Source organism: Betta splendens, chromosome 11 (assembly GCF_900634795.4).
Source record: "Betta splendens chromosome 11, fBetSpl5.4, whole genome shotgun sequence".
In the NCBI taxonomy this organism is placed as follows: Eukaryota; Metazoa; Chordata; class Actinopteri; order Anabantiformes; family Osphronemidae; genus Betta; species Betta splendens.
Genome location: NC_040891.2, coordinates 3,573,415 through 3,600,089, shown reverse-complemented (window position 1 = coordinate 3,600,089; position 26,675 = coordinate 3,573,415). Strand labels below are relative to the sequence as shown.

At 46.0% G+C, this 26,675-nt stretch overlaps 1 protein-coding gene across 1 annotated transcript in view; it reads right to left on the bottom strand.

Moving 5' to 3' along the window:
- foxo6b (forkhead box O6 b) overlaps positions 1-23,158 on the bottom strand; it is a 32,343-nt gene extending 9,185 nt beyond the window's left edge. Inside the window, exon 1 of the mRNA XM_029166812.2 lies at positions 21,832-23,158. Within this exon, the coding sequence (XP_029022645.1) occupies positions 21,832-22,329 (498 nt within the window). The 5' untranslated portion in view covers positions 22,330-23,158. The remainder of the gene's footprint in view (positions 1-21,831) is intronic.
- Positions 23,159-26,675: the final 3,517 nt, after the last annotated feature.

Genomic DNA, 26,675 nt, shown 5'->3' with positions numbered 1-26,675 from the left:
ATGTGTCACAACTTAACACATGTTATGATCGACACAGTGTCCAAGTGCACAATGAACTCAAACACACATACAGTACACACATACACGCTCACCCACCCCACCCCAAACTGGCAATCATTCTTAATCCCTCTCCAGCCTGAGTAATCCTCGACAATCCAAGGCTAATCCTGGTTAATTCTGGGCACTCCTCAGCTGGGTTTCACCCTGAAACCACAGAGACAGGGTGGGGATTGGTCGGATCATGGCGATTGAGGGTGGGCGAGGCATTGATAGACATAATTGGTCGGACAGTTATTGGAAGCCAAGAAAAACAAGCACAGGTTTTCCAAAAGGTCTGGATTGACCCTCCGCACGCTACGTCAGGGTCGGAGTGTCACTGGTTGTGTTTGAAAACATGTTTGTCGCCAGAGTGAGAACCTGAGCTGGGAGAGGCATTGACCTTTTTTTATGCAATTCAGAGAGAAATAAATCGCTAAAGTAAGGAAGAGAAGCAGGATATACAGGGTATACAGTATAAGCCATTCCAATGTCGGAGCTTTTGACAAGTCATTAGGCTCTATTCAATCAGCTCAACCTACCGAGGCTCCTGGCTCAATTCTTCTTAGCAGCTATTGATCCCGATTCCAAAACGAAGCACTTAAGATGCCTTGATCAAGCTGCTCCTTAATCTAGCGTTAAGGAGATTGAGACCTTTTCACCCCGTGTCTCAGACAGATTTATTACTTTGGCACAAGGGTACAGTGGCAGCCGGAGCACGCTTCACTATCACAGCCACAGTTTGGGTTTTATAGTCTGTTTAAGCCCCGGCAGCGCGGAGCAGGCGGCAGAAACACTTTTACTCGCTGGCATTTCAAAAAAGGTGTCAATATACACAAAGCCAAGGGTGTTAATTAAGCAATATGTCACTGACAGGGGTGAGATGGGGATGCACGGCGGAGACGGGAGCCTGTACGGAGTTGGGAGGCGCCACTGTTTGTGTGTTCCATTGAGTTTGCACATGAGAACGGCAGGATGTGCGCGCACCCGAACCGGCAGCGTACTCGCGAGAGCGCGAAAGCCGAGGCGAAAGGAAACCTGATTTACCTTCTGCCGCGGCTCCGTCACTCGAGAGACGGGGGAACGGGCTGCAGAGGAGTTCTGCTCCTGGACATTTTTATAGGCTGCTTTTACCTTTCTATTCTCGCAGGAGCGGCGTCTCTTGGAAGAGGCTCTTTGGAGAATTCAGTAGAACATCATGTAGTGGATTTTATGGAGCGTTCTGCTTCGCAGTTTAAGAAGCCCACCTCTAATTTATGACGCATTCCACAGCACACTGAAAAGGAGGGAAGTGTTTTAAATTCCATGCGGTGCTCCATTATATGTGGTCCGGCACAATCCCGCTGAGTGTTGTGGGGATTGTTCGACGCCGCCTTGTTGAGAAGTAGTGGGACTAGGCAAAGCCGTTTTCTCCCCTTGCTCCGCCATTATTTATTAATCCATTTCACACAGCCAGGAGTCATTATACACGGTCCTGTCAATGGGTATCTCTCTATGCCACGCATTTATTTGATAATAAGCAAGAGTGGGGGAGAAGATAAAAGCGCTGACTGCGTTCATTGTGGAGCGTTTTCTGCAGGCGGGGAGACTTAAATGAGAGCAGCCAGGCTCTGTGTGGGAATGGGTCTCGTCTGCTAAGCCTGTCTGGAGGCAATCGATGGAAATTAGTCAACGCTAAAGATTCACTTCCTGTGACTGATGTCACGGGCAGCGCTTGTCTCTTTGAAGGGGAATAAAGAAGTGGGAGGCTGGGGGATTAGCGGGGTTAGAGAAGGTGTGAGCATGCGTTTGGGCTCGGGTGGGGGTAAGCTGGGAAAAGAGAAGAAAAGGGATGCTATTCTGTTGTTGGATGGGAGAATAAATAGTAAGTCAGAGGAGCCAGAGGACGGCACTGTGGCTGGGAACATTTATAGGACACAGTAAGGCAGTTGTGCTTAAGGACAACAGCAACGATAAGGATGTGCAGTCACACATTTATAGCAGTAGTGAGGCTGCTATGTTTAAAACATCACAGTGTGGAGAGCATTTGGGAGCCAGGACATCTATTTACTGACTGTATCATAAAATGGTTCTGGTACAGTGGAGGACCACATACAGTGCTACGGCATTTACCAGCACCCAATTACAAAAGTATTTCCGTAACATGAACGTTTTGAGAGATTGAACAATATATTTGAGGAGGTTAAAACAAAAAGCCACTTGAAAAGGAGCCGGGAACTATTCTCATAAAAGCCTTTTCAGCTGGGGCTTCATTATGGCGTCGCCGAACCGCTAACCCCAAAGATACAATCTTTCATGTGTGAGGGATGAATGATGGCGTTAACACAGCTAGCAGCCATTTCACTTGTGTCAGTGGCTGTGGCAACACCATCTGAGTGAGTGTCTGCAGCGGTCGTACTGAGCCCCCCCCCCCCCATCTGAAAGGTACACCAGTTAGCTCCTCAAAGTACAGCCCGGGGACTAGAGGCAGCCCCGAGGCAACAGAAGGCCTTTCACTGCCCCTCGCTCCCTGTGGAGTCGCACAAGCTCACGGGGGAAGACAGACAAACAAGCCGAGGAAACACAAGACAGGTGGAAGAGACGCGGAGAGGGAGGCTGCGTCTGGGGCAAACCTGGGAAAAGAGCCTGAGGGGCCAGGAGTGGACAGCGAGCCCAACGCCCTTTGGAGATGCCTATAATTGGAGATGCCAGCCTGCCGGCGGACGGACAGGAGGAGCCAAGTGAAGGCAGAGCCCCCCCCCCCGAGGGGCAGGAGGAGAGGGCAGATAAAAATAGAGCCGGCAGATTAACGAGCATCTGAAAGCGGGGCAGGGGATCGGAAAATCCTCTGTGTGTGCCAGAGAAGCCTCAGCCAGCGGCCGGCTCCGTCAAGATGAACACCAAGCGGACGTGAGCGGTGCTTCCTTCCTGTTGGACCTACATCAGGCTCACCACAGGGGGAAGGGGCACATCCTGCTCCAGGACTTACTGTATGTTGGTAAAGTAAAAAGGGCAACGTGGTTTTATTATGACTGAAGGACCTTCTGTGGGTGTAAAGGTCACAGTATTTTAGTTTACAGTTACAATGTTAAATACAGTTTGTCACCTTCACCTTTGACTCTCACACACACACACACACACACACACACACACACACACACACACACACACACACACACACACAGGAAAGACGTCACCTCTGCGGCTGTGATTTTCATCCGCCCCCTCTGGGAGCTTTCACACGCCAGGTGGAGGATCGTGACGCCTATGGGAGCCAAAGGAGAAGCTGAGAAAGGCCCGATCACACCTGCCGTCGGGTCTCGAGGGAGAACCACCTACCTTAACATTCAGCTGTCACATCCATCCACACGTACACAACAGCGACACCTCCGACAAACGCACCCATCCTCTGTCAGACGCTGATGCAGCGGCACAAACACAGCTCGGGCCGCTCCGACTGGCGCGTTGTATAATTGCAGCAGCGCTGGGAACTGGACGGAGGAGAATTTCCCCACAAACGCCAGACTCGGCTGCGCGCGTTGTTACAAGAATAACAACCGTCTCTTGTGTTGAAATCATGAGTTCAACCTCTGGCCTTTCGTCCAGAGAGTTTCAAACAGAAAACGCTGTAGCCTTGAATGAATAAGCGCTTCCTGAAGAAGAGGTGATCCACTCGGCTTCAAGTGCCTCTGCCTCTATTATAAGTTTGTCGGCACTGAGAAGCAACTTAATCACGACCATGAGTATTCAACACTTTCAACTGCATATTCATTGTACTTTGAAAAGGAGACAGGCAGCGTTAAGCATCCGCAGCTCGAGTGCCACTGCTCCCAAACTGCTGCTTAACGAAAGCGTCCAACCACCAGCTTATATTTTCAACTGTTAGTCACACTCAGCTGCCATTTTATTTGACTGTGATCATTCCAGCTGACGTTTTCAGACTGTTTTAGCCCTTATTCTTCGTGAGAAAGCAGAGTTTACCTTATTTTCGTTCACAGCCGTGCGTTACTGTTTTGTCTTACGTCTGTTTCAGAACACGTTTCCCACTGAAAAGCAGCTGATGAGTGCAGCCGGTTGTGTGAGACGGAATAAGAGAGTGAGTTTATATGAGAGGATTATATTTGGATAACAGAGGAACATAAAGAAGAATGATTTATTACAACTAATGTCCGACATTGTTGGTGTATCTGGCAGTGGACTACAGCTTCCCCAATTCAAAGACACCCGTTTTTAAATTAGAACTTGAAAAACAGTTTTGTCCACTACGACAGGCTTCTTCTGTCTCTGTCCGTGTCTCGATGGTAATGTTCTGGCTCTGGTACAGCAGCGTGATTGTTTATGCGGCTCACAAAGCTCTCATTGGCACAGCTGAAGCAGCCATTAACCAGCACAAGAGCAGATCGAATTCAGCCTCTGGAATCAGGAGTGAGGATGTAAGATCGGGGCCCAGGCTACAACGTGGCATTGGTGCTATTCATCAAAACAAAGTGGATCCACGCGTCTGTTTGGACTGACTGCAACTTCAGCGGTGTCTTGTGTTCATTGTCTACCGTCATCAGTTTCATCTTTAATTGCTTTCCAGTAACCTGACACCTGCTTTGGACCCCACGCTCGCATACCGAGGCTGGACAGGAATAATAATGGAAGCTAATTTATGGGAATTACACACGCTCATTTCCTCCAATAAATACTTCACAGTAGTTTGATTCAATTAGTCTTTTGTTATTTGGCCAGTGTTCGAGACACTCTTCAGATACTCGGTGACTTGAGATAGATCTGCTTTATTTGTTTCACAAGAAATTATTTTGCCAATTCACACTGTCACACGTTCTGAGGAGTCAAATTTCTTTTAAGAGAAACACATTTCTCATCACACGTGCTCCTTTGAAGTATGTTAATTTTGAAAGACAAAAAAAGCTATTTTTTCTTGTAATGTGTCATTATTTTGGATACATTTCCGTTTTGTGGATTCTGTCTGGGAAATAGAGTGCACTGTGACTGGCAGGAGAAAGCATGGGAAGAAAGGCCGCGCAGGACACAGGACTTCTAATCCAGCGTCATTAATTGACATCACAGCAGAAGTCAAACCCCACTCTGACAGTGTGCATATCACCTTTGCAGAGACAAAGACACACACACACACACACACACACACACACACACACACACACACACACACACACACACACACACACACACGCAGATCTCATGCTTCACTAGCATGGCATGCTGGGTCGGCTCATTACTACAATGCCAAGCTACTAGTTGCTAAGGAGACCTGAGGGAGAGGGAGGGTTCCTGTTGCCATGGCAGCGTGCCTGCATCCTGCCAACTGTCTTTCCCCATGAGACCTGACCATCATAGACAGGGAGACCAAGGAAAAGTGAGGGAAAACGGCGCGAGGAGAGAAAGGCTGGAGGGGGGATACGGTGAAGATGCTGAGAGAGAAGGACTTATAAAGATGCCTGCGAGGAGGCAGTTCGCTGGAGAACCGCAGAGACGGCTGAAATGCAGGAGCTTAATTGATGGGGTGAGAGCGGGAAAAGGAAAAAAATATACAAAAGAGGCAACATGCAGCTCTCTTTCCGGTGGTTCATATGGTCGCTGCCCGGACAACCATAACCAGATCCAGGCGTTGCCAGAAATACCAAAAATTAACATGCGTATCCTGAACCCAAAGCCTTCCTTCAGTCCCACAATCCCCCATAATGCCACACACGTCCCCGAGTGAACTGCCTGCCTCTTGGCTCATACCACGCAAGCAGAAGATCTGACAGAGCATATTTTTGCGACTAGCATTCAACAGAGCCCATCCGTCATGGAAAGAAATGTGCTCTGGTGAGAGTGAGCCGTAATGAACGACGCATGGGGAAGGAGAGAAGAGGGGAAAGAGAGCGGGAGAGCATCTGGGAGGGATGAGGCGAGGGAGATTAAACTGATTGCGAAGCGCAGAAGAAGGGAGAGGAAGAGGTCGTTCAAGGCAAAAGACGGAAGGAGAAGTTCTCAGACGTGAACTCAGATTACCTTCGTCTGTTTCCAAGGACAATGAATTGTTTCCATCCTCTATTTCTCTCAGTGTCACTGTCTCACACTGCTCCTCCTCCCCCCGCTCTTGTCTCTTCATCTGTTTCTTCTTCTCTTTCTGACTTCATTGTCTCCTATTAAATCATTCTTTTTATTGCCTAGGACCATTTCGTCACATTGAGGATCCTGTGCATCGGGGGAGCTATATTGCAAAGCTACAGTTTATTAAAACACCTAAGGCTCTGTTACTTGATCTGAACTGGTGTCCGAAGTTTAAGCAGGATGTGCAATTTAAATGACTTGATGTGAAACTAAAAGCTTCTCAACAAACCTGTATTTATTTAGCTGGATTTGGTTTTTTTATTATATTTTGGTAATTTTCCAGCGCTACTAATTATACTGAGCAGGTAATGTATAATAATGTAAAGTGTGTCTTTTTGGTGCTGCCAGTGATGGATTTGGGTGCCACACTCAGGAGTGGAGTTCAGATAGGTTCAGTGGAGTTAGTGGAAAACTCTGTAACACGCACATGCAGCACAGAGCTTATTCCCACATACTGTTGCTTCCAACCAGTTCCGTGCAATGTGCAAGCAAACTGCAACCGTCCCAACCAATTCAAAGAGCCTCTCTCCATCTCACTCACTCTGGTTTTGATCACTCGTCCCCTCTCTCTCTCTCGCTCTCCCTCTCTCTTTTTCTCTCTCTCTCGCACTCGCTCTATCTGTCTGGTTCTCATTGCGAGGGAATGTGGCGTCTGTCTCACTGTCACAGACGCTGGGAAACAAGAAGCCTCATCACCCTCATCTTCATCCGATGCTCTCCTCATCCCTCATCCCTCCTCCTCCTCCTCCTCACTCTGTCTCGTTCTCACACACACACACACACACACACACACACACACACACACACACACACACACACACACACACACACACACACACACACACCACAGACATGGCTTTATTGACTTATTCATGCATGGGTTTGTTTCAGGGCAGAGCTCCTGTCTGCCAGTCTGACAGACACCCCATGAACCCTCGAGACTCCCCTCCCCTCCCCACCTCCCCCTCCACACACTCATTCAATCACATCCTCCCCCCTAAAAGCACTCCTCTAACCCTAGCAGGGCACGGGGAGTATTCGTCGAGCAACCGGGGTTCACTCAGGTTTCTCCTCCTCCTCCTCCTCTCTATTTGTTACTTCTAGGGGAAGGTATGCCCACATTTCCCAGAACAAAGACAGCCCAATTAAATCAGTTTGAGTTAAGGTCTGTGTGGCAGAGAAGGATCGGAAGCGAGGAAGCTGAGGAGAGAGAGCGCCAGTGGAGGAGCAAACAGTGAGGAGAGGAGAAGAGAGAGACAGTCTAACAAACTGGGAAGAGGGGGGTATAAAGAAAGAGAAGAGCGCGAGTCACTTTGTAGCGGAAGCGGGTCGACTTCGTTTTTAGCTCCTCAATGGGAGACTATGAAATATTAATAACTGCTCCAGCCATATACTTCAGAGGCCTATGGTAAAACTTAAAGTCTAATGAGACGCCGCTCATGAATTGCTAATGGGGATGCTGGAATGTGTGTTTTTTGTGTGTGTTTGAGTGTCTGCACATGAGCGTATGTTTCAGTAGGAAAAGGGAGGGGGGGGGGGGGTCAAGCTGAGCTGAGGGGTGGAGTGTAGTGCAGCGTTCCGTCGTTCAAAGACTAGACGGGAAACTTCATTAGAGACTTAAAGTTCTCACTGCGGCACATCTAAGTCCTGCCGTGTTTTCTTGAACTGAGAAAGTAACTCGGCTGCTCTCAACAGTCCGACCACGGCTGACAAAGTTAGGAACCGCTCCGTTAATTGAAACAAAATGGAAATGGATTTCTTCTTTTTTTGTGTGTGTGTGTCAGTCTTTCGTTACATCTTCATTCTTATATTTATGTTTATGTGTCTTTATCCAACACAGTGCTCTAAGAGAACGTACTGTAGTCCCTTTTAAATCTCTTCGTGTTGCACGGACTTTACAATAAAGTTGTCTAGTAAATCCGGGCTTTTTCCTTCCTGACCTACGATTGTTTGAGGAATTAAAGAGAGCCCAATAACTCACTGTCAAACTGTTAGTGCAGAGGTAAATCTTAGTAGAGACAAGTTTACAGCAGTGTCAGAAGTATGTACAGTGCAATGACAATCACTAGGTGTGATATTTACCACCTTCGCTAGCGTAGATCTATATGTTAGCATGCTGCTAACATTTGCTTCTACAGCACAGTAAACAGAAAGTACAGCTGAGGCTGATTAGGATCTCATTTATTTAACATCTGCTCATAATTAAGGTGCTGGACTAAAGAGTTCACACAGGACATGTGTGGATGAAATTCCATCACTATTAATCCAAATTCATTATAAATACGGAGGCCAAGCATTAATATAATGCACTTCAGCCCCTACAGTATGCGACCTCAAATGTATAAATATATACAATTATCGCCTTTTTCAAAGCTTCAACTCAATAACAGTGGCATTATAACCTTCTAAAAGTAGATCGAATAGCAGAGGTGTTGTACTGGAATGTACAGATGTGCCTAGTAGTAGTCTGCTACTACTAGTACAAACTACTGTACAAACCAGTTCTGAGTATTTGTTATTGTTATTCATAACTTCTGAGCTGCTGCTGGCTCACAGGAAAGTAAACAACACATGAGAATGTAATAATACCTTGGCTGGTAATGACTGACCTTAAAGCCACACATTAACAACCTGACAACAGTTTTGCATCAATGTGTTGATAGTACTGATAAAAGCTTTATTTAAATTTCCGTCCTCCACTACCTGGGCCTTCCAGTCTACTATGTGCCACAGCGGATGTTTAACCCCATCTGGGCTATCGGCTGGGGCACCGTGGGCCATGTGCAGGCTGGGACTCAGAGGGGCCCAGGGGTGTCTCCCTGCATGAAGCGATTGCTTAGTGACCTCATTTCTGGAACACGGATGTGCTGCAAAGGGAGCAAATGCCTAAACCTGAATAAGTGCATGTTTTTTCACAGGTTCATAATTGATTGATTGCATATTACTATCAATACCACGCTGGATTTCTATGGGAGTAAATTGCCCTGAATTGATTTGAATGAGCTATTTTGATCAGATTTCCATATGCATGATTGTTTATTATTAGTAAGGGCCAATTAGTAATTAGGAGCAAAAGCAGCAGGAGAACACAGAGCTGGTGCTTGAGTACACTCTGATGAAAGAACAGAAAGAGTTTCAGTTATTTTTCTGAGAAACTAGGCTATCCACAAGCAGCAATTTGGAGGTGTTGCTAAATATGTGAAGTGGCAACGATTTATTTCCGAGCACCACTGGAGTGTGTTCTGCCTCAGCCCGGTGCCTGATGTGTGCATAAATACATTTAATACGAAATAATGGAGAGAAGCAGTAGGTTTAAGAAGTGTTCGATCGTGGTCAGCAATTGAAACCGATAATAACAAACTGTGACACTGAAAAGAGACGGTGAGGTCCACCCAGTGGTTTAGACCATGTGAACTATGTCTATGACTAAATGGTTTTAATGAATGTATAATCAGATCATCAAGTTAGTTAAAAGTAAGAAAAAAGAATGAATTTAAATAGTAAATGCTAAAAATAATGAAGAATATAGTTTTTATAACAAACTTCTGTTTTACATATTTTGTGAATAAAATTTAGTTGCACTTAATAAACTTTTATTTTGATACAGACTAGTTTGTACAATTCCATCATTTGTCATTTGACTAATACATTTTCATCTCTGTTACATTTCTTCGGCGTTTTCTGCCTCGAGCTAGTGGAACACTATTTTCTCAGACTGGAGGGATGTCACAAAAACGTGGAACTTTCCATTCAGCCTGTCTGATTCATTGCGTTGTAATTTGCATAAAAATGTGCGGATGGTGTGTGAGCTTCTCTATAAGCATGTTGTCATGCGGAAGGGGAGGGGCTGCTATCCGTGTGGTGTGTGTGTGTGTGTGTGTGTGTGTGTGTGTGTGTGTGTGTGTGTGTGTGTGTGTGTGTGTGTGTGTGTGTGTGTGTGTGCTACTATCTGCTGCTACATGTATGTCTGCATATATGTTTGTTGACATCTGACTGAACAAATAGGTGCAATTTGTTAATGTGGCTCAATCTATCTCACCCCGGCTGCTCTTGCAGGTTAACGTTCCCGGTGCATATGCATAGTAAATATGTAGAGTTGGGATGCGTAGGAGTTCAGTGTTTTACTGCATGTGTGTGTGTGTGTGTGTGTGTGTGGTGTGGTGTGGTGTGGTGTGTGGTGTGTGTGGTGTGTTGGTGTGGTGTGCGGTGTGTGTGGGTGGTGTGTGTTTTGGCGCGTGTGTGTGTGTGTGCGGTGTGGTGTGTGTGTGTGTGTGTGTGTGTGTGTGTGTGTGTGTGTGTGTGTGTGTGTGTGTGTGTGTGTGTGTGTGTGTGGAGGGGAGGAGGGGTGCAGCCTTTCCGCATGAGTGGGGCTGTCAGTGGGCATCAGTCAGCCAGGCAGCGACAGGCGGAGCAGATCATTAGCGGAGACGAAGAGGGAAAGGGAACGAGAGGGAGAGACAGAGTGGAGAAGGTGAGGGAGTGCAGGGACAGCGCAGGGGGAAGGCCTCAGCGCTGCGTCTTTAATATCTGTCTGGCAAAAATTACACTCGCAGGCCATGAGGCTGCTCAGTCACGTCGTGCCGTACAGCCATCCTGTCCTCCTCCGTCCTCCCGTCAGCCTCACAGCTCACAGGGTTTTATGATAAGATACAGTCCTGCTCAGTGTTCAAGTCAAACTACATCCAGGCATCCAGTTTGATTTTATTAATGTCGCATTTAAATTATGAAGAACTTTAAGACCAATTCCCCTAAAACTGTTGAGACTGTAATTAATAAAGCTGCAGATAGGAGTAATGCTAAAGTAGTATCTGGCCACTAGCTGTATTAGACTCAGATTTAGGTTTTCTGCAGGTCCAACAGTCCAAAGACTTGCATTCAGGTTGACTGGACATTCGAGTGAGTGAGTGAGACTGCTAGAATTCGCTAGACAAGGATATATGGATTATATATGAAATATATATATAATATAATATCAATAATAAAAATATGAAAGTGATATCTATGAATGTAATAATGTAGCATATCAGTATCATTATCGGGTTTTTGCTGATTGGCACTAAAATAAGTCTAAGCTAAAGTTTTGGGGCCTTAAGCCAAACAAATGTCTCTAGTTTTGTCACTAGTACCAATTTTAAAAGAGTCTGTCTTAGAATCCAACAATAGACTCACATGATAAAGCCTATTAACACCATTTCAGTATATTTCTGTGTAGCCTTATTCATAACTGCAGCCAATTAAACATCGAAGAAAGTCCTCACTGGGCCTCATTACGAAGCACAACCTACCACAGTGTGGACTGTTTTGGGAAACACTTTGAAAAGAAAAAAAAAAGGTGTATTATATTTTGTCTGGATACGTGAGCTCATTAGCTAACAGGGTTATGCCGAGATGAGAAAAGAAACATACTTGTGTAATCCCATAAAGTGTCACATGAGAATCAATTATCATGTGTTCTCAATAAATTAGCACGCATGCAAATTGTGCTAACAAATAAAATATGACCTCCGGCATGTGTTTAGCAGCACCAGGCAACCAGGGACTTCCTGCAACCTGCACACGTGCCTGCACCTCCTGCACAAGAAAGACGCACTTTTTCTTTCACACCGTGTGTAGGGACGTTGGTCTCCTCCTCCCTGCTCCTCCACGCTGTCTAAAAAGCACCTTGGTTAATTCCCCCGCTCTCCTCCACCGTTTTACATTTTGCCCTTTCATCTCATCGTTCGCCGGCCGGGCCCATAACTTATCTTTTAGTGCTTCTTCTTGCGGTGACCACCTTCCACTCAACAACACCATTAAACAGGCAGATTAATGCTGCTATTAAATCCACACATCGACTTCGGTGGCACTCGTCAAAGACACTATATATGACCGGGATTTGATGAAGTCAGACTTTCACTGGGCCAGTAAATCAGTTAGGGAGCCACGATCTAACACTCTTCAAGGTAGAGGCTGGCCGAGGAGGAAACGCACACTGGACATATAGGAAGTAACATTCACTTCAATGACTACAGGGAGTCCAGACAGCTAATTACATGACCCTAGAGCCTTACAGTGTCATTGGGTCGACCCATTGACTTTGACCTCCACTGCCCCAACACCCCACCCATCATCACCACACAACCATTAAGGTGTAAGTAATGAAGCAGACGTACAGTAATTGGTAATCCCTGATTGGTTATGCAAATATCTGAGCATAATGGGTAATGCCGGTTAGATTGTATGATATTTAATCTACAAAAAGAAAATTCAGTTCAGTTAAATGAATAAATAAAACTACTTGTTCAAGTAGCTTAATCAGTCTCTGAGAAATGTTTGGACAGGGAAGCATAAGACTGGACCATAAGACTCATAAGAATCTTTCAAGATATTTCCACAGGTGATGCCTAAACTGCTGTTGGGGGAAGGACAAAGACAGCTTCCTAACCAGCAGGACAGAAATCTATAGAAAACCCAGCCACACTGACCAGAATTTACTATTCGCCTCTCATCACCTATTACAGCACAAACGAGCGATTAGAACCAAGCAAAAGGAGAACAGGAACCTAAAGCTGGTTCTAAAAACCCAGGGGTATTTAAACAGAGGTGAAGGACTCACATACAACCTGCCTCCTGTTAATCCTGCTGCCTTTTCAGATCCACTGGTGATGGTTTGGTTGTAGGATGATGTACACCTCCCCCTTCCTTTGTCCACCTATTCAGTGAAGTAAAACCCAGCTACATGGATGAGTAGTGGAACGTCTCAACTCAGCTCAGCTCAACTTCCAGATCACCAAGTAAAGACACAGTCCCTCCTTCATGGAAGTACAGCGTAGCATCTAATAGAAGCCAAATGTTTCTAAAGCCGTTAAACCATCATTTATTCTAATTAGAGACAAATCAGCCTAAACAAAAAATCCACTTAAAGAAATTGACCTTGCAGCAGTTCCTTCACTTATCTGTACTTGCTGTTAGTTTTATTTTTATATCCATTAATTGTGCACCACAAATAAAAAGAGCCAGTTTTCCACATGCCAGAGGTGGCTGCTATGACTCAATTGCAAAGTAAGTGAATTCACCTTTAAGAGAGTCATTTTAAAGCATGGCAGTTATGTGAGATGAGGGCCTGCTCCGTAGCAGAAGAATAAATCAAGCCCCTCTATTGGTGACCAAACATATTGGGGACCCAGCGCCGAGCTAGGTCACTGCTGGCCACGCTTGAAATATTATCCTCATAAAACTTTCCAACATATCCATTTTCTCTCCTGAAAGTGGGACTACAATGCTCGAAAGTACATCTAAATCAAATAAATTCCGCCGCACACGGGTTATTGTGGATTAAAGTGCAGTTTTTACAGAGGAGGACTTAATCTACAGCCTCAGATTTGAATGTCTTTGCATGAGGTTGAAGCAGTGGATGGCAAAGAGAGAGAGAGAGAAAGAGAGAGAGAGAGAGAGAGAGAGAGAGAGAGAGAGAGAGAGAGAGAGACTAGGATGGCAGGGGAGAGTTTACATCACAGCGGCACATGGAGGGAGAAGGACAGAAGGGTTTACAGGAGGTGGGAGTGGGGCCGAACAACGGAAAGAGTCTAGGAGTTCATCCGAGGCTAGCTGTCGTCGAGCGCGGCATCTGGCATCACATGGGCAGAATGCTAAACGCCAAGCTCAGAATCCTGACCTATTTTCATCAAACTGACACAGAAATCCACTGAGAGGCCGTCTTACACTGCTAACCTCTGTCTGCCTCCTGGACTGCCCTCAGCAAGCCATCACACACACACACACACACACGCACGCACGCACGCACGCACGCACGCACGCACGCACGCACGCACGCACGCACGCACACACACACACACACACACACACACGCGCACACACACACACACACACGCACACACACACACACACACACACACATTGTACAATCTGTACATACCATAATGTAAATCAGCTTATCTGCGGTTTAAAGTAGTTTGATGAAAATTGATTCTAATCTTCAAATTGAGTAAAGCCACTCAGCCCCTGTTTGAAAGACGTCTATTGTAATTTGTCCAAATATGCCGTTGCACTGATGAATATTCATTAGCCAAAACGCTCATCCCTGACCCTCCTTTGTGCCGACAATAGACAGCAGGCATGTTGTTCTTCCTCTGTGTCGATGGCTCGCCACGACATCGGTAGCAGCCACCTTCCCGCGCAAAGCCAACGCGTCCGCGTTTAAGACGCTAATGGCTTTTATCAGCTATGATAAAAGCACAAGTACGGACGTCTTTAATGAAAATAGATTCGATCGCCAGCAGAGGAATGTGACGTGATTGATGCTGAACATCACCTGAAGCACGTTACAGAACAATGTGCATTAATGGTGATTGATAATACTGTATAGTGATAGTGTAGTATTTTGGTTCAACGCTTAATTTAGCATAAAACACGTCATATAGTTCACAGACAGACAGACTGAGTGTTCATTATTTCAGTATTTCCAAATTTTGCTACTTTTTAGTAGCAAACATCACGCTATATTTGCTACACTAACCTGATTAGTTAGTAGTTTCTTTTTAGTATTTTGTACAAAATTACAGACTTTATTTATCCCTGGTTTGAAAGGGGCATTGTAATTGTGCTTTAGAACACACAACCATCCGAACACAAGTCTTAAAATTAGCTTAAGGTTAGTTGTTTCTGCAATAAAAGAGCTTTGATAAGTATTAACAAGATCATATTTATTGATTTGAAATGAGCCAGTGTGCATGAAGTCTACTTTTACTTTGGGTGCTTTAGTACCTTTAAACTTTTATTGCTTTTTTTACAGTACTTACTTAATAACAGTAGCTGTCTCCACTACTATTGAAAAATGATTCAAGTTCTTGTTTCACTCCTGAACTTATCATGCTAGTTTGAGTAATTTAACCATTCTAAAGCAGCGTGTAGGTTCAGTCTGACCAAAAATATTTGTCCAGTTCCTTAATTTAATGGCAAACAGCTCCAGTTCCGCTTAGTTCCAGTTACAAGATCGCTGGATCACCACATGCAGTTTTGTCTTGTATTCAAACAGGGTCCATGATTGTCTGAATCGACTCCAGCCTTGAGCAGCCATACATGATTTATTCACTCCATGGTGATCTCAATGTCTGGTAATAAGGCTGGAGTTTGTTTACATTTTGTCAAAGTGCCCATGTGTTATTAATAAAAAGGACATTATACTGTAAGTGTATGTGCTGGCAGCGGTGGTCAGTGATCAGACAACAGCTCCGCCCCAAAAGAGCAGTACTGTTAGATGGATACAGTTAGAATAGATGGAATATGCTCTAGTCCACATATTCTACTCTGTCATATATTATGCAGGCATATGTACTTGAGCAGATATAGCTCAGTGTCAACATCTTGTTTACCAAGTCTTAGCACCTTGAAAGGCACCACCCCCAACAAAATATTTTAATTTTATAGTATTTCATAATAAAAGAATGCATTAATAATGTGAAAAGCAATTCTTACAATGTCCTTGTTAAAAAAGGGAACTGATTAACACACTGCTGTACTGTTTGCCTGCTTGTATTTGAGGTTTGCTCATGCTTACATCATTTTACATCATCGCACAATAACAAATGACGGATCAGTTGTAATATTAGGGCACCTGAAATGATAACAAATTATTACAATGCTATAAAAGGGGGCAACTAAAAATATGAAGCCGGGCTGGTTTAACATTAAGACACCAAAAAAAGCAAAGCCATAAACACCCATCTGCCCTTGGGTATCAATTATCAGCAGCAGATAAGACTTTTATTTATACCTGCTGTATAAAAACACTGTGTTCATCACGCTAACACGCTAATCATAAACATGCTAACAGCAGCATGTTAATGGCGTCATTGTGGTGTGTCGGACACTCCAACAGTGTTGCTGTGGATCTCCAGAATGAATACAGATCTTTGGCCGAAGTTCATGAGGAGGTCAAACTTCAATCATAGTGAGACAAATGCATGACTGAATACAGCTGTGGCATCTACTGTAGTAGAGCCTCTCTAGGACCTTCACACCAGTCGTCAGCTCTACTGGTTTTGCCTACAGTAGCCTCCACGTGAAAATACTACAAAAAAATTTAATAAAGTTGTGATCTGGGTTTTTCTGCTGTGCAGAGTTTTTCCTCTCCACTGTTAAAGATTTCAATTAAAATGTATCCATTGATTGAACTGAAGTTTGTTGTTTTTTTTTTAAATTCTTAAACGTGGAGCTGACTTTTGTTGCTATTTGAATCAACTAAATTGATATGAATCAACACTGGGCGTTTTACTCACCAGCGGCATTCATCACGGAGCTACCCTCCTGCTGATTGCCCACCATCAATCTTAGTTTGCCTGGCCATCCAACAGGAGAAAGCCCTCGTGAAGATCTGATTAAAAATGTAAGTGACTCATAATAGGAGCACATGCCTGACCTCGGAGTCGATGGTCTGTGATGGTCATATGCTTGGAGTAAGATTTATCTACTTGTCTCCAAGTGTCCATTCACCTGCTCTCACCAAAGCGTCAGCCCTGATCTCGCAGAGAGGACCTGATGCACTGAGGGGATGAATGTAGAGCATGTGTGCGTGCGTGTGAGTGTGGTAGTCATTTGCAGCCTCAGACAGGAGGGGGAGTGACTTTGAGAGTGTCTGAGAGGCACATCCTGCCTGCAATTAAGGTGGAATCAGAGAGAGATCTGCGCTGCTTTGATAATGAGCCTCATCTGAATTATTAACTAGAGCTGTACCCCCCAGACGTGGACTCCCATCAGGCCTAGCTGCATGACAACAAGAGCAAGTGCACACAAACACACAGTCACAGAGTATTCAGATCTATACAACTCTCTATCAAATCCATTTTACAGTAGTAAGACCTCAAAAACTAATCCCATTTGCAGTAAAAGACAAGGGCAATGCATTACTTTGAGTAGTGCACGTAAGGCATTATAAGGCACAATAAGTTCATCGTAACCACACTGAGTGCTTGATGATTTATTTAAATCGGTGTATTGTATAAAGAGAGCAATGTGCAGAAAGTTTTTGGGGTTGAATACTTTATGAAGCCACTGTGTCATTAATCACGTGAAAACTTTGAGCTATTTCTGACGCGTGATTATGTTGTTGCACTCCTCTACTTTTTGAGTTGACCGTTGTTGTTGCTGGTGTGAGTGAACCTGGTTGGGATCGCGAGAATCGTTGCAAAGTGCTGCATGTGTGATGTAAAACATCACAATTAAGCTTTTGTGTTGTGGAGGTTTAATGAATATGATGAACTGATAAACAAATGAGTTCTTCACATTCAACTTTTCCATAAGGTCAAAGCATTGACCCGCCTTCATTCACAAACTTGCAGCATTGCAGAGAACAGGGAAACGTATGATTTGACGCTCGGCGCTGGAGACTAAGTGTTTCATGTGTACAGAAACTGAAGTGGAGGCCTGACGTCCAACAGACGCCGGCAGAGAGCGAGCGCTGGCGCGGCCTTTTTACGATCCGCCCGCCTCGCTGACGCTCGTGTGTCTGGACTCGGTTTCCTCTCTGGAATGTCCGTCTGTGGAGCGTTTCTCAACGTTTCATTCCAGCGGATTTATTCCAACGGCTTCAAGTGTGAAAGCTGAGGGTGAGGACGCTATGTCGTATTCCGACCGCCGTGGCTCAGTGAAGCAGCGAACCCCGCCTCCACCGCCGGTGCGTCGCTTGTTTACATCCAGCCCCTCCGGATTCAAGCGACATTTGCTACTCAGATGCTATTTTTTGTAGCTGAACTAACGAGGCGACCGATCCTCGCGGATCAAAACCTGTCTGTTTCTACGCGGCCTCCATTCAAGCCCTCAACGAGCCATCACAACTGTGTCCCCTCCATTCACAGGACCGATCAGATGAGTTCTTTCCCGTGGCGTCAGATTCAGCAGCCAACCCCCCTTTCGCCTTCCAAATTCCTCTCCCACTCCCCGCCCCCAGTTAACCCAGAGCCAGGCCCGCCAACTCAAAAACTGCCTCTCCTTCTGCTGCGCCTTTGTGATAATAACAATAACTGTGTAGCGGTGCAGAGGGCTTTCTGTTGAGCCAGCGCCAGGCCGCCTGGCACGGGGACCCCTCTAAGCCTGTTCCACCATCTCCAACCAATTCCCCTCTGTCTCGGCTGGCGCTGGAGCATCACAGGCATTAAGGCTGCTATCAATGTGCTCAGCAGCAGGGGCCACCGCCACCACTCTCGCTCCATCATTTCTCTTTTTCTCCTCTCTTCCTCTCCCACTCAATTCTAAATCCAATTCAAAAAAAGGGTTTTATTGGCAGGACAAATAATACCATGTTCTTCAAAACGTCTCCTCGCCGTTTTTTTTTTTTTTTATGTCTCTCTTTTTTTTTACATTCCCGGCGAGTAGGATCTCAGCCGGAGAAGGCGACGGCCGCCAGCGTGGGCAGGAACACTTGACATGAAGTGCATTGTGATGAATTACAAACAGATAGTAAGGGGCAGTAAATATCCACAATTGATAACAGTGTGGGATATAAACGAAGAAGTTAAACACACCTGAAATCAACCTGAGCGTTTGAGAGCTGATAGTTGGAGACTTGTAATTTGTAACAAAGACAGTTTTAAATATCTGAATGTCAGAAAATGCATCGGCTGCGTTTCTTCATCACTGACAGCAAGGAATCAAAGAGGACACACACTGATGCAGCCAGTGCCTCCGCTCCTGATTCACCACGGAGTGTTACATTATGGAACTCTGAGCGTCAGAGTGAGTGTGAAGATAATTTTCTATATAGAATCCACACACACCTACATGTAAACCCCATAGAAGTCAGAGAGAGATTATGTGGATTATATAAACTAGCCTCAGACAAAGAAGGTCTCAAATGTTGGCGAGGGCAACAAATTAACGCTCTCATTCTCCACCAGAAGCCTCACGTGTGTCACATCTGAAGGCATTCACGTTCGCATAAAGACAAACTGTCAGAACTGAAGCTTTGTTGGGTTTTTTACACGATCTTCGTGTCGCTGAATCACCCACATTGTGGCTTTTTAGCGTTGCTTCGTGATGCCTTCAGGTAGCGTCAGTGAGTTTCCAATCCCGCCTGCCTGGTGCTGAATGTGAGCACAGTACAACCCGCGGACAGGACGCAGATCAGCACATCCATTCCCACACAGAGCCACTTGTGAAATGCACCCCCCCCATCAGCACCACCATCACCACCTACAGAACTGAACCCATATGACCAAACACACGCCTCCCACCTCAGATGCAATAACAAACATGGCCAAAACACTTGACCACAATTACTGAACCACAATCAGAGAAATCCATACATAGTCATTGTGGTAACCCTGCTGCCAGATGCTTAGGCAACACTGTGTATGGATGTGTGTGTGTGTGGGGGGGGGGGGGGGGTGGATGTGTGTGACCACAATCGCAGAAATCTATACATGTGAGATAAGTCTATTTCACCGCTGTACGGCCTTAGTGCCAACACTCAAACAAGTAAGAGACATGTCGAAAGTGTGTGTGTGTGTGTGTGTGTGTGTGTGTGTGTGTGTGTGTGTGTGTGTGTGTGTGTGTGTGTGTGTGTGTGTGTGTGTGTACAGTGTGCTATCAAGAGGAAGGAGAAGCTGCTGGCCGAGACAAAGACAAAGAGCCCAGTGGCTGAACTGAGCAGCAGCTCTCAGACAGGATTACACAACAGCTCTTAAAGAGCACTTTTAATAGTACAACTGTGACTGGATCTTATTTCCATCCCACTCATTCAGCCGTCCATCCATGTAATCCCGCCCCCCCCCCCACACACACACAGCAGGCCTAAATATACAGGAATCTGAGGGGGCATGCAGCTAGTACAGTAATCTTTGTGTGTGTGTGTGTGTGTGTGTGTGTGTGTGTGTGTGTGTGTGTGTGTGTGTGTGTGTGTGTGTGTGTGTGTGTGTGTGTGCTTCACTGTCAAATCTCATTGAAGCGGCTGCCAACTGTTACAGTCCAACATGTGCATGCATGTGTGTTTGTCTTTTTTATTTTTTTGGCATTTGAGGATTGTTATTATGATTGAATCAAGTTGTTTTTTGCCTCAACTTGGATCCGCTCTTTGGCCAATCAGCTACCTTCACCAAAGTGGCCAATCAAAACCTCCCTACAAAGCTGGAACAGGAGCAAGCCTCAAGCTGGGAGTACCCGGGCGGCACAAACAAGGTCTTGGGAATTAAAACCTGGTTTAAATCCAATTCTAAAACCCCACCATACCATAAAGATTGGACAGGAGATGTTGCTGCTCTGCTCAGACCTAAATTGAATGGTGATATTATTGAGATTAATCTGGGTCCTAATGCTGCTCAAATGGAGGCTGGTATCAAGCCAAATGAGATACCGCAGCAGGGGGAAGGCACTGAAGAAAGGCGACAAGAGGGAGAGAGAGAGGAAAGGGCAGAAACAATGGCACTTAGCAGAGAATTCTGTAAGAACACGATAACACGACAGGAGAAGGATTTAAAATCAACCCCTTGAATGGTCTGCACGGCCTTTTAAGTCCCACTCAGGTTTCCCCTCTCCGCGTTTTACAACATCACAAAGGTGTTTCAGAAAAACTACAACTTTAAAAGCATGATAATCATCTCAAAGAGACAAGTGATGCTTCATTTACTAAACTTTCTAAGGAGTGTATGTTTGACGTGTTGTGTGGGTGTGTGTGTGTGGGGGGGGGTTAAGATGACCATGATGATGTCGCGCTAAGGTCATCAGGGTAATATGTCTGAGCTCTATAGCTTCAAAACAAGTTCATATATGAGGTCCCTTATATTAGAATAAGTATTGTGTTGAACAGACAAGACATTTGTTTTTTATTATTATTTCTTTATGAGGTCATTGGTGGTTTAAACCTCAGTTTGTATCATTTGTTTGATGGAAAATGTTGGGTTCTAAGCAGCAGCTGATTCTTCTGGGGATGAAATGTGACACATGGAGGACCAACTTTGTCAGCAGAAGCACTGAGCGCCAGAAGCCACAGTGTCCACACAACAAAACAGCATTAACGCCGCTCAAGTATTAGATTAACCTCATATTAATCTGAATTTAAGGGATAATCTGTAGTTACATCTGTTTGCCGTGACGTCCTCGTGTCAGCATCTCTTGTTATTGTCCTTTTTCAATCCCCTCTCCTTGTGCTCCGCTTTCGCACGGCGTCTGCGTGATTCAACGTGCGCTCTGTGGAGGGCGGGGGTCTGGGGTGGGCCCCAGGCGGCTTGTCCCCAGCACCCAACTGGCGGCACCGCTGACGCTCCAGCCGGGGAGCCGCGAATCGGACCTTAGGCGCACTTTTGTCCCCCGAGTGACCCGAGAACGCCTTGAAATAAGGGCTCGACACCAGACACTTCTCAAATGCGCCACCGCGTGAGAGTTGCCCGCACAGAGGAGCGTGAACAGCGGGCGCCTGACTGCGTGCGGCTTCTCTCTATATGCTCAAACTACAGTCTCTAAATACGACGAACCCAGTGAACCAGTGAACCTATATCCAAACACGCTGACCGCCCATTTCCACAGACTGTTCTGTGCAGTGACACGGGGACATAAATTGCTGGAACCAGGGGCCAATTATGTGGCTTTCAAATATGCAGAAAAGGAGATATGCTGCAGACATAAACCGGGGCTAAATATAGAGTGGATTCTCCACTAAAACCGTCTCCATGTGGTGTCAGAGCATTCTTTCATGTGGCCTACCTTCCATCCGGCTGAACTGTTGCTGTCGCCTTTATCCTTGAAATACGGAACAAAGCGAACCATCCAGTCGTAAATCTGGGACAGGGTGAGTCTCTTCTCGGGGGCACTCTCGATGGCGCGGGTGATGAGGTCTGCGTACGACAGGTTCCCCCACGCGTTCCGCCGGGAGGACTTGGCTTTGCGCAGCTGGCCGGCCACGTCGAGCGCGGCGCCGGACATGCAGGCGGGAGCCGCCGCCACCGGGGCCGGGGCGCCGGCCGGATGCGTGATCTCCGCCGGCGCGCCGCCCTTTCTGTCCGCGCGGCACGCCGGCACGTTGTAGCGCTCCACTTTGACCGACGCCAGGGCGAGACCCCGGCTCGCCTCCTCCGCCCCGGAGAAATCCTCCGGACACGGCAGCGGCCAGGTGCACGACCGCGAGCGAGCGTGCGGCTCGAATTCCGAATCGATATCAACCTGATGCGCATCCATGCCGCTGTTCTCCATCATCATCAGCATTATGATCTCCCGCTGAATGGATGTCAAAACCGGGCAAGGTCACTAAAACAAAAAGCCTGTAAGTTTTGGCGTCTGCCAGTGAGTTCGAGCACTTAAAACGGTCCGTTACACAAGGAAAGAAATAAAGATGTGTTGTTTCGCGCAGAGAGGTGATCAACCAGTATGAAAAAGCCGGCAGCGGTGTGGGATATTATCATTCTCCTCAGCGCACCACTGGCATCACAACAGGACGGGCGAAGGTGTATCCGACACATCAACAACAAGATCAGTCTCTTTTTCCATGTTAATTGCACAACGCCAGCGGTGCGGCCGCATGCGGGACCAGCGGACGGCCGAACATCCGCCGTGGAAGCCAGTCGCACTTGGAGAATGTGCTCTCGCCGGCTGCAGCAACAGTTGATCCTTGTGACAGACGAGGTCCAGTGCGGGTTCAGCGACACGCGCGTCCAACTCACTCCGTTCGCTGACTTTACGCGTGCGTATCCAGCCTCCGGTTCCTCCGGTTCCAGCCTTCACCGGCGTCTATACGTGCAGATTGTTTGATGCCAGGCTCCAGCTGAAACTCACTGCGAGCGCAATTACTCCCTTAGAAATAGAAAACGGGCGCTCATGAATCATTTATACGAAAGCCGTGAATTTCCAGACGAAGAGAAAAAAAAGCCCCTCGTGGATTTAATTTGAAGTATCCTCTGTCTCCTCTGCCAGACGCGTCAGGGAGATATTTCTACCTTTGTCTGTGCAGCTTTCCGGTTATATGTCACATGGGTGCCGTCTCCCTGCCTCTGTCGCGCTGCCTTTATACTACAAGTCCGCGCGTCTCCGAAGGCTTCAAGCCACTTAACTGCAGCCTGGAATAAAGTGGAATAAGTGCTGCTTCCATATAATTGGACGCCGCCTGGAATCAAGTCACTCCCTCCAGAACAGGTTTCCAGTGGAGAAGGAGGATGTGGTAAAGGGTGATGTTCCCAACAATGCCGTTTTCAAAGGCACTTATTTATATACAGAATATGAAAAAGTGACTGTGACCGGAACCGCACGTTCACTTACAACGAGTTTTCATTTAATTATTAATGTGGTTTCTGAGTAAAGAAATACCTCAATCATATGTAAGTAAAATAAACATTTGTTATGTTTTATATGATTCCTCCTTTAACTCCAAATGTGAGAATGATATGGCTTTAGTATTGGGGTTATTTTATTGACCTTTAATGCAGGTCATTATATGCACCAAAAACATTCGGTTAGGTGATCTGTTTTTTATAGTAGATATTAGCAAAAGCTCAAGCTGATGATTTGGTTATTAAGTGAGAATGTCCAGTATAAGGTCAGGTTAGCTGGATGGTGACAAAACCCAAATCACATTTGCATTCAGACCTTAGTACGTAAGTAGTGATTCTATAATATAATGTTAAGCAGGTGGATGACATGACTCGAGCTGTTACACGGACTTCCATTAGAGTTTCATATCTATATTTGCCTCTTGTGGCAGTGTGGAATGTAAATTGTCACACACCCACAGGTGATCGCACAACTGTAGGACCTACTGTAGGTTTGACCCATGACACAGGTTCTGCCATGGCCCAAGAGCCCATCAGAATGTGCTACGGACCAGAACCAGGAGAGAATGTGAAACTTTGTCCCAAACAAAGACATTAGTGGAAACAGTTTCTGGGTAAGACAATGTTATTTTACTTCTATTGCTGAAGATAGTTAGTCAAACACAGAGGAGATACAAATTAGAGGAAAAAACATTCAATATCCTTATAAGTGGAATTTTTTTTTGCTGTTGTTAGTTTTTATTTTTTATAGTCTTGGTGAATAAGAGGTTTTAACTAAATATAATGGCTTTGGGTTTTAAAAGCGTGTTTTAGTTGTAGAATGCCCCCCCCCCCCCCTCATCCTCCCAGCCTTTCCTTTGCTCCTATATTCAGCCAGACAAAATGCAGGGACTGAAAGTCCCTTTTGTGCATTTACACAGTCCCTCATTGAAATGGTAGCACAGCGGCAGCACGTTGTCTGGTCTCAGTCTGACCAGTGAGAGACATGGAAGGTTCCACCCTAGTCGTTTCTTGATCATCAGAATGCACGGCCCCCTGGAGCTGGCACTTCCTTGGCTCTGTGGGTCCAATACGTGGCTGAAGACTGATTTCATCAAAACACAAACCAGAGCGTGGTTCTTTGGGCCTGGAAAGGTTTCACAGTTCAAATGGGTGGGCGTGGAAAGACCCTGCTCTCCTACAGCCCACTTACTGTTTTACTTGTGTCTATTAATCCAATTTTGCCCTGCTTCAGCGTATTAAAGCACATTCTAAATATTTCTGCAATCTAATTAGACTAATTGTCCAACTCCCATGTCAAGATTTAAACATGCAGGGGTCAAAGAATCAAACTACCAGCTCCCCTCGCTGCCTTTGTCTCACACCATTGCTTTCGGTGGGTCTGAGTCCATAAAGCAGCCTCCATCAATAGCCGCTCTGTGTGCCGTAAGCTGCTCTCTGGAAACCCCCAGCATTGATAGAGGCTGCCACTCTCTGACAGCCGGTTGTCAGTGACAACCATAACCTCAAATGCACCTAAATGGAATGCTTTCATGAGGACTAAATGGGCCCATCGACGAGAAGAGGGCGAGCGATCGCTGTTTACGCGCGTGTTTGTGTGCGAGGAGATAGATAGAGAGAGAGAGAGAGAGAGAGAGAGAGAGAGAGAGAGAGAGAGAGAGAGAGAGAGAAAGCAGAAGAAAGTGCGGAGAGAGGTGCCGTAAATGGGAACAAACACGACCGAAATTCAAAACACATGGCTCGGCGGTTTGGAGAGGAGATTTTTATGCGCCGCAGAGAACTTGTAACAGGAATGCGGTGTGACTCCTTTCATACGGAATGAAAACAGCGAGGCCGCCGCCAACGGGGCGGACGCGGGCCGCTCAGCGGCGGCTCGCAGCCGAGACCTCGTCATCGCGAGGAGGTGATGCGCCGCCGTAGCGTAGACGTCTGAGGCGTGAGTCACGCGCTGGACACGACGCGAGGCAGACGGAGAATTACATGCTTTCGAACGTGAGGGGGGGGCGGATTTGTCAAAGAGACTGTGGCCGCCTGAGCAAAACATAACGTGATTACAAGAAGAGCCTCAACGTTCAGCTCTTCCAAGAATCATGTTTATGCAGCGCTGCTTCATTTCCAACCGGTGTTCGTCAGATTTTCTTTATCTATTAAATATTCATGATGATGCATATTGAGACATTCCCTCAAACTGCCTCTTCCTATTGATCTCTAAGTCAAGTAGGGCCTGAGCAAATGGATGGAATGAAATGTGAATAACAGACCACACCAAAAATCCGTGTAAATGCTTCAGGGTGGTATTTAATGTGCCACAATTAAAGGGACAGTTCAGTTATTTTTGCGATTTCTTGTGGTTGCACAAATGATGATTATGATGATACAAAATCAACAAATAAAGCCTCTGGAGACTCTTAGAAATACTGACTTTGCGACCGTCTCAGGGTTTGGTTTTAACGGGCCTGCGACTGCATTTTGTGTCGTCAGCATTTCCAGCAGTTCGTAGCGGTAATGGCACGCACCCGCTGCCCAGCTACGATAACCCGACAGACTCATCACATTGGGAGAACCTGATGAGTTTGATGTCTAGAGACATAACTCAACATTTTACGCTGCAACAAAACTTTGTCACCTGAGAATGAGCTTATGAATGAAGCTCTACATGTACTAATACAGTAGGTGGTTGTGTTGGATGGAGGCTGTTCTGGTTTTGGCTCAGGGATATAAGGTGCTTTTGTTTTCAAATTTTATTAAAATGTTGTGTGAGCTTTTCTCAAATGAAAAGGAGATTTGAAAAAGCTTGGGTTAAGTGTAAAACACTATTTATGAACGTGAACGCAGGTTCATTTTGGTGCACGTCTGGTCCATTTCTGCTCCGACACCGTCTCCCTTTTTGCAGCGAAGCCAGGCTGCAGCGCTGCATCACTAACTGTGGACCAACCCTTTGCACCTTGGAGTGAACGCTAACCGTCTTCCTCCTCTGTGTTTATGGCTTATCAGGTGAGCCAGTCAGTCAACCTGCAGGATTATTGACGTGTTTACTGGTGAGGGGGGAGGCGGGGGGGGGGGGGGGGGGGGCAGGCAGGCACTCCCTGTCTTGGGAAACCCTGCGGCTTCAGACGGTTGAGTAACAGTGACTACTGCCACCGATGCCTTCACTTGGAAAAGTTGGGATGTGCTGATGAAATGAACAAACGAAAAGAAGCATTTGGATGCAGTTGAGCCTCAACCAAGACCCAGAAATGTTGACATTTTATCTCATCTCATCTAAATAGCCTGGTCACTTGTTTGCCT